At 35.8% G+C, this 9,191-nt stretch overlaps 1 protein-coding gene across 1 annotated transcript; it reads right to left on the bottom strand.

Moving 5' to 3' along the window:
* LOC125241041 (eukaryotic translation initiation factor 3 subunit I) lies at positions 1 to 4,914 on the bottom strand. Its single transcript, XM_048149319.1, has 6 exons — positions 4,790 to 4,914; positions 4,490 to 4,716; positions 2,511 to 2,643; positions 1,720 to 1,887; positions 1,051 to 1,308; positions 1 to 293 (listed from the first exon to the last, which is right to left on the bottom strand). Exons 1-6 carry the CDS (start codon positions 4,790 to 4,792, stop codon positions 93 to 95), a joined length of 990 nt encoding a protein of 329 aa, XP_048005276.1. The 5' UTR covers positions 4,793 to 4,914; the 3' UTR covers positions 1 to 92.
* Between the last annotated feature and the right edge of the window lie 4,277 nt (positions 4,915 to 9,191).

The following is a 9,191-nucleotide window of genomic DNA, read 5'->3' on the forward strand; positions in this document are numbered from 1 at the left end:
TTGCAGTTCATAAAATATATTCAATGTGGATTTAATCGTGACAAAATTAATACTTCCGCGCAGAACGCTTTAGACGCCGGGTGTTGAATGACTCAATCCCTATTGTAGTCAAAGGTGTAGTCGAAGTAAGACTGGTCGAAGCTCTGCACGCGGACGTATCCGTCCTCTCCGCCGGACGCGTAGCTCTTGCCGTCCGGGTGGAACGCTAAACTGTTGATGGGCCCGAAGTGACCCTTGACGCGGCCGAACTCCTCTTCGAATACAAGGTGGAAGAAACGAGCGTCGAATTTGCCCTGGTGAGGGGAAAAAAGATTTATTTAGACTGGAAATCAAAGTTCAATATAAAATTAATTTAGTATTCAAGTTCACTATCAAGCAAAAGCTACCACATTGTTTGCCCTAAAATTCCGCGAACAGGTATTTTGTATTAAGGATATGAGCAAGGTTTTGAAAGCGACAATTTGGCACCTTTTAACTGAGAACGACACAATTTGAAATGTAAAAAAAATACGTCCCATGACGTAATTTGCCTAACGTTGAATAATTTATTCAATATTAAAAAAATCTTGTATATTTTCCAAATGATGTCGTGACATGATGTCGACTGCCTACACAGTATTTTAGAATACAATCAAACATAGATCGATTGAGTGTATTAAAACATCAATTTTAACCACTTGAGTTACTTTCACCCTAACTGTCTTCAGATATTGTTCGGTATTAAAACCTATTTCTTTTAGTTTATTATTTCTACTTTTGAAAATATGACATGCAGAAAAACTAATGTACATAACCATTATAATTATTCACTGTACTTGTAATTTGTTCTGTGCAATAAAGTGTTAATCTACTACTACTACTAATGTTATTCTCTTTTTTTGTACAACGTTATATAAAACATTATAAGTATGAACCAGTGAATTAATGTGTTTTTTTTAGGGGAATGAACATAATCCGCTTCAGATATTATAAAGAAACAACCATTAAAAAAAAACCTTGCCTACTTGAAAAATAAATATTTCATTTTCAAACCTAGCTGATTAAATTTACCTGTCTGGTAGAAGTGGTGGTCACTTCCATAGCATCCTGCCCACCACCAAGCACAACATGGTCCAGAATGGGGCTGAGGGCAGCAGAGTTGACCGGCCGCTCGGTCTTGTACTCTTTGAGCAGCTCCAGCGAGCTGGTGTCGAAGAGCTTGGCGGTCTGGTCCTTGGAGGCGGTGATGAACATGGTGCCGTCCCGAGACAGCTGCATGTCGTTGATTTGGTGCGTGTGCTCCTTGATGGAATGTACTTTCTTGCCAGTCTGGAAGGAGCGGTTTGTCATGTATATTTTTTGGGCAGTATTGATGTCGCAGTGGCACACAATATACAAAATGTGACAAGGATATTAAAAAATCTGTGGGAATAGATTAGATTCAAATTAGAAATTGATGGAGCAAGCAATCACCCACAAAATAAGGTCTAATATACATACATACATGACAAATTATTTATTTTATGTAACCAAATGATATGTCTATGAGTATGCATAGATGGATGGATAGGATGCATGCTAGTCAAACAATGTGAACATCATGGTTTGGAAAAGATGTGCTATTTTACCTTCTACCTAACTCAATTATTTGCTTAATATAATAATAGCTTCCAGTTACATTTAGGTATTTTATTTATTAGGTAAAGTAGTATCATCAAAGATAACTGGTATCATGCTCACCCTGAGATCCCACTGGATGAGGTCTCCGGCTTCGTGGCCTGTGATGATGGTCTCATCAAGGGTGCCCCACACCATCGACGTCACCTTTGAGTCGGTGATTTCCCACTTCAGGATAGGAGATGCAGACGAAATGGAGTCATCCACGGTTCTTGTGTCAATAATGAACACCTGAAATGGTAAAATAATTTAATAAAAACTACACTACAGGGCTTTGAATATTTTTGTTTCTGATTATTGATAATCAGAGGCAGGCAGGGGTGAGCTATTTTCCTACCAATTTGACATGTCTGATCTGATGTCACATTTAAAATACTAAATATCTTTATTTACATGATATTCAAAGCAAGGATTTACATAATTATATAAGAAACTAAGACTAAACTTAAAAGCTAGCTAATGTTTAAAATAGGCCCTTGAGGCATTGTATTTAGGAGACTGGCAACATTTAAAATTAAATAAGTGACATTGAGATTTCCTTATTGTAACAGGAAATTATGCAAAATATTCAAAGCAAGGATTTAGTCCATAAAAACAAAACCACATTTCTAAAATGCATTTAATTTATTCAATAGGAAAAATGTAGATCCTTTTAAGTAGTTGTGAATAGCATCCTTGTTTTGTTGCAATATTGTACATACATAGTCTAAAGTTTTCAAGTATGTTTCACTAGTAGGCCAATAGGCCATGTCAGTTTTATCCATTCAAATCAGAGAGTTACAATATGTTTGAAGGTCATAGTTTGCAGAGTTAAACTATTTGGCAATAGCCAAGTTTAAGTAGTGAACACCCACCTCACAAGGATGACCCATGGCTTTGTCGGTGGTGTACGCAGCCTCATTGGCGCTGAAGCTGAAGTTGCATGTCCTCACAGAGGAGTTTGTCTTCACCGTAGCTATGTTTTTGCCGGTCTCCAAATCCCATAGTCTGGTTAAATAATATTAAAAATTATTAGAAAGTCAATTTAGAATTTACATATAAACTTTTCTTAAGTCATGCCAGGGTGAATATAAGTTATGCAATGCTCGCAGTGAATTCATAAACATATTACAAACCTGATTGAACTGAACCTATATATTTGTGAGAAGATAATTGAACTAATTCAGGCCTGTAAGTTTTAATAGAAAACAGGGAAAGTGTGCATAGCAATAATTTGATTGCAAAGGTTTAAATTTCGCATGGCAATATTAGTTACAAATGGGTGATTTCATATACAAGTACCAATTATATATCATTATCACCTTTACTGCAGATATTAGTATAACTTGTTAGGCGTCATCCATATATTACGTCACAGTGTAAGGGGGAGGGGGGGGGGGTCATACTAAATGTGACAATCCCTGTTAAAGGGATACAAAAAAGCGTGACATAGGAGGGGGGGAGGGGTCCAAAAACCTGAAATTTGGTGTGACGTAATATGTGGATGATCCCTTATTAACCATACTTCATATATGGTCGACCAGGTACAGTCAACCAATTGGAACCCTAGGCTACCCTACAACCATGTCAAAATGACAAGCATTAAGAGATTTCTTCCAATCTGATTTATAATGTCACTATGACATAGTTCTACAGTAACCAATTGGTTGATTGTACCACAGCAATGTGTTAATATAAAAATTCTTCTTGACTGAATAAATCCTTTACCAGTATGTTTCTAAAATGCTTTTTTCTACTCCCGAACTGTTATTCATCATTTACAGGGTCGTGCACAGATCTTTAAAACCCTACATAAAGGTCTATTCCCCAAAGCCAGCGTCCGCCGGCTTTCCGCGCATGCGCGCAGTATCGAAAAAACTGAAAACGTATTGTTTGGCTCTGTAACCATGGCAACGCCTTATAACGACACTGCGGGCGTGCGCGGGAAGGCTTTGGGCAGCCGAGCTGACAGTGCAAACCTTTGAGTCAAAATACAGGAAACAGTGTGAATTTCACTAAAGTTATTCAAGAAAACTATTAAAAACTAAGTGCATGGTCGTAGAAAAAGTATTGTATGCAACGGTGTTTAACTGAGTCAAAAAATACTTGTGGCGTCTCAATAACAATTTTCGGCTTCGTCTCAAATTGTTACCCACGCCACTCATCTTTTTTGACCTCCTTTAACCTTTTAACCGCCAGAAATTTTTGATCGAGCGTGCTCATGTCGCCACCGACAGGTATTGTACCACGCAGAGTAAGGTTGGCATAGTTATGGGAGTTATAAATGGGCTGTAAAAACCAAATCAGATCTTTGTCTTATTTATCAGACTATGGCGGAATGAGCTGGATATGTGATGTCTTATATATCAGACTCTGGCGGTTAAAGGGTTAAACGCCTGTTGCATAAAATACTATTTGAAATTGTCAAATAAACATTAGAATCACAATGGAGTGCGAGACTTTCTTTTTGTTGTCTAGTTACTAAAATGAGATGTTTATTTTTGTTGATTGTTCGCATTGCAAAGTTTTTGAGTATATTATGCTAAATGTCTGTGTTGAAAAGATTCAGCTAAAGCATAAAGCTTAAAAGTACATTCTTTATTAGCAAAGAGCTACTAGGATATTACATAGATCAAATTATTTGAGATTAATCTTCTTTGATAGTACATACAGTACGTACAGGCCCTTTTATTCCAGTCATGGATAAACAACCTTAATGTTACCATAGTTTTGTAATTTTTGTTATTATTTATCACGCATTTTTAAGAAATCCGATGTAATCTATCCATGATTAAAGTATTGCGTACGCAGCAACTGAGATTCAACAGAAACGTGTCAGTTTCTAGACGCTTACCTGCAAGAACTGTCGCCACCTCCTGTGATTAGGTTGACTGTTTGCCAGTCCACGTCCAAGCACCACACCACGCCTCCGTGCCCATTGAATGTGCCAAGACGCTCGCCATTTAGCGACCACCAAACATTGGGTTTGGAGTCTTTCGCGGCCGAGAACAGCAAATCACCTTCGCGGTTATACTTGATCTGAGTTATGGCACGCTCGTGCCCTTGCAGCATAAGGGGTTTCTGAAAAAAATATCCCATTACAAAGAATCTTTCGATGCGGATGCAGATTGCATTTGATATCTTGAAATCTTACCATTTTAATGATTATTCACAGGAAATTAGCGTTACAACATGTGGCGACAGCAAATTTTGACAGAAAGGCCGGTGTAGTCGAGTCATGTGGTGTTGCAACAGGATAAAATGTTTAAATGTGTTTGACACGATATGGCTGTCTGATTACGTAGTAACTCTTTGGTCTGATTAAAGATTTTTATTTAAAATTATTCAAGTTTATCAAGTAAAATTCCTAATTTGTATAAAAGTGTCTTGCCACTACCTCGGTGAGATGAGGTGTTGATTAAATCGTGAGTAAGATAATCCGCCGCACGTGCGTTAAGACGAGACGAGAGCTATAATGGGAAGTGAATAAGAGTGATTTTGGCCTAAGGTCACGGTCCGTTATAGGTAGTTTCAACTCAGTTGAGGCCACGCACACTACAACACTGTCATGTAATGACAACGAAATTTTGAAATTAGTGTTCTTACCGTGTACCGACTGCAGATTCAACAGTGAATTGCAAGAAAGACCAAAAAGTTTCTATTAACTACTTTGTCTATAGAACAATTTTCAAACAAAACAGAAAATAAAATATCTCGTATGTGATTAATTAATTGTCAGATTATGATTGTAATATTAATCGTAGAAATCAAAAATAATATGTAATAAATTTCAATTTCAATTTATATCGATAGCTGAATACTTATTTGGAAGTGAAATTTCATATGAACTATAAAGTTCACCGGATAATTTAATTTAATAAAATGATATCGTTTGTCCTTAGCAAAAATTTATTCGTGCCACGCGACTTCTATTTAGGCTCTGCGTCTGCTTATTAGGTATTTCGTTATCAAACCTCTTCAAATATGATTGAAGTAACTGGCACTCATTAATACATCGTAGTCATACCTATTGACAACTGCGTTTTCCAAGAGATAAACCGAAAACCAAAACCTTATAATCAATCCTAACGAATCAGATGAAGATATGCCAAGTGACGGTGGTTTATAAAAGGATTTGTTCATTATTTTTTACTGCTTTTAATACCATTAATGATAAGTACCTATATCAATAAAAAATAATGTTTTTCAAAAATATACTTATCGTTTTTTTTTACATTCACTCACTCATTTCATTCATTCATTTTTTTGCAATCAGTACTAATCTTCATTTAGCTGTGTGTGTTATCATTCACTTCAACCTCCGTGGAATTACCTATACAGTAGTGTGTTATGGATTTTACCTATTGAAAAAAGGTTATTCAAACTAGGCCGAAAAAAAAACAATTTCATATTTTTTTACAGTGGCGACACTAGAACTGTTACACTTTTGCTACTCGCCGATAGATGGCACCTAAAATAAAAGAAAAAGCAACGTACCTGCATAATATTTTTATTTGATGCAAGGACGCTACAATACGCGGACAGCCAAAGCCCATACCAAAAAAGCGTACCCCTGAAATGTATGGGCCTTTTAGGCTTAAAACTAGATGGCGCTGTTTCGCAGGCTTGAAGTGGCAAAATCATATTTTCCCCAAATGTTATGTGCGTGTTTTTATTTTTTATAATGCTTCTTTATTTCAATATCTTAATATCAAGTCAATAGACATTTAAAAAAAAAATATAAGCATCATCAGTGTAGTTATGATAGTATTTCATAGATGGCGCTAAAATATTGGAGTACGATTCTTAGTATGAAGATTGTAAATCCTATACAAATAATCCTTGATTTGATGTAATACCTACCTATTCTTTGTGGTGGGTTAGCAACGTATCATATGCGTTTATTTGGGCATAATACCTAATGTTTTATTGATTAAACTTGGGGTCATTGTAGTAGTTTGCATCCACATTAAATTTTTCGTCCACACACGGAATGGCAAATAAATATTGTTTAGATAAGGATTTCAATTTGGCATCGATAGTCATACTAGTTATGAAAAAAAACCTGCACTTTTAGATGGAAGCAAGCCGCTTTGCATGGTGATAGTAGACATCAAAGTAGGTAAACGATTTTTTCCGAGGATACCGAAATTTCATCCCTTAGGAAGCCGAGCGTAGCGAGGTGTTTTATGAAAATGATAAAAATTATATCTTTTTATTGTATCATCCGATTTTGACAAAACGTATCTCAAATGAAAGATATTGCTTTATGTAATTAAAAAAAAATGGAAAAAATATATTATAAAAAAAAGTAAGAAAAATATTAAAAAAGTAAATTCACGTCTCGCACTGAATAATTTCAAAGAATGACAGGCACAATGTACAATTTCGATATATGAGTTCTTTTAATTAAAAGACAGATAAATTCATAGTTGAACTAAAGATCGCTTCAAAATCGGATTAGCATTTTTTAAGATACAAGTTGCCAAAGTTGGGAAAATTTGTATGGCCACTTTGAAATTCCTTTGCCAGAAAGTCAGAAATAATATATTTTTCTTTCACAGAAAAGTACATAGTGACAGTACACATCAAAATAAAATAAAAATCTCCGAGGATATCATAATTTAATCACTTAGGACGATTTTTTTTGTACGTCGTCCGATTTTGACAAAACATTTTTCAATTGAAAGGTATTGCTTTATGTAACTTAAAAAAAAATATTTGAAAAATATTAGAAAAAAATTGTAAGATTTTTTTTTTAAACTTATATTTTCGTATCACACTGAATAACTGCAAACAACGGTAGAAATAATATACAATGTCGAGATGTAAGTCTTTTAAATTAAAGACAAATAAATTCATGATTATAAACTAAAAACCGAATCGAAATCGGATCAGTAGTTTTTAAGATACAAGATGCCAAAGTTGGCTTGAGATGAAATTTCGATTTAGAGCACATCCGTCAGTTTACTCTTTCGTCAGAAGCAGTTTTTTTTAGGATATCCTCGGAAAAAATCGTTTACTTTGATGTCTACTATCACCATGCAAAGCGGCTTGCTTCCATCTAAAAGTGCAGCTTTTGGCCAAAAATTCTCCATAACAAGTATGACTACGAAGGCTTAAATAATAATTTAAATAGCCGCAAACTAGCGCTGGACGGAAACATAAACAAGGACAGTAACGGGTATTTATTGTTAGAAAATATACTCAGTAGGACTTAAATCAAAACAAAATATCACTGAAAACACATACGTACCTAACGTTTGCCTGCACATATATTAAGGCTCTATAAGTCCAGTTCAGCCTTTGTCCATCAAACTCCCTTGTAAACGTCGAAATCAAGCCTTATTGCGTTTTCACACTATCCGATCCGATATCGGATGTAGGATGGATTTCAAAGGCAAAAATCAAAGATGGCGGCTCAAATATATGGATATCGGTTCTACATCCGATATCGGAACGGATAATGTGAAAACGCACTTAGTCTAGGGCCTAGGCTAGGCGGCAGTGGGCTAGGCATTAAAATTTGATGACTTTCGAGTTTTGTGGTTACCTAAAACTTGCCTAAAACCGTCCGGTTTTGTAGGTACCTACATTAAAATGATAATGTAAATTTTCTTAGTTCTCAATGAATTTTCATTCGCTTTTTGTTCTGTTTAACTCATGCCGCCCATTCTTCACCTTTAGGACATCTAAAACGAACAAAGTGTACCTACTTAGTGTTTAGATGTAGGGCCACTTCAGTTGCTGCCTACTGAACTGCTAACCTGAAAAGCCATCCTAATATTGACATCGTTGTAACTTCTTACGGCACTACACTTACGCTATTTGCACGATAAAATCTATTGCTGCGTAAGTGCGTTTTCACATTATCCGATCCGATATCGGATGTAGGACCGCTATCCTATACATTAAGGACGCCATCTTTGATTTTTCCCTTTAAAATCCTTCAGACATCCGATATCGGATCGGATGAATGTGAAAACGTACTAATAGTTCATGTTGTCGTGCACGCTAAACTCAATGAGTAACTAAATAACAGTAGGTAGGTAGCAATAGAGATCTACTCAATGTATCCTATAGTGCATTAATAGGAAAACGGATTAAGGTAATAGTTATTTGTTATACAAGGGGGCAAAGTTGTATTTTAACGCAGAGTGTGGAATTGAAAAACGTGCAAGTGAAAGGATTCTATAGTTGAACCACGAGCGAAGCGAGTGGTTCGAGAATAGAATCCTGAACTTGCGAGTTTTTTAACACACTAAAAGTAAAATACATTTGCACCCGAGTGTAACACAAAACTTTTCCTCTCACTATAGCGAGGAAAGTACAACGCAAAAAATGCGTTTATCACTGCTCCCAATAGTTCCGCAGGTGGTAAATCATCTTTATTACTAGATTCACCTACTTTTATCAATTTTAAAGCAGTTAATTTGACTTTATTCAAGGTCAAATTACTTTACCCACTAGTGGATAAAATGCGTTTTTACCCGCTGGTATTAAAGGACAAAATACGTGTTTCCGAGCTAGTGAGGGGAAAAATAAATAGTCAAACA

The sequence above is a fragment of the Leguminivora glycinivorella genome, chromosome Z, assembly GCF_023078275.1.
Source record: "Leguminivora glycinivorella isolate SPB_JAAS2020 chromosome Z, LegGlyc_1.1, whole genome shotgun sequence".
In the NCBI taxonomy this organism is placed as follows: domain Eukaryota; kingdom Metazoa; phylum Arthropoda; class Insecta; order Lepidoptera; family Tortricidae; genus Leguminivora; species Leguminivora glycinivorella.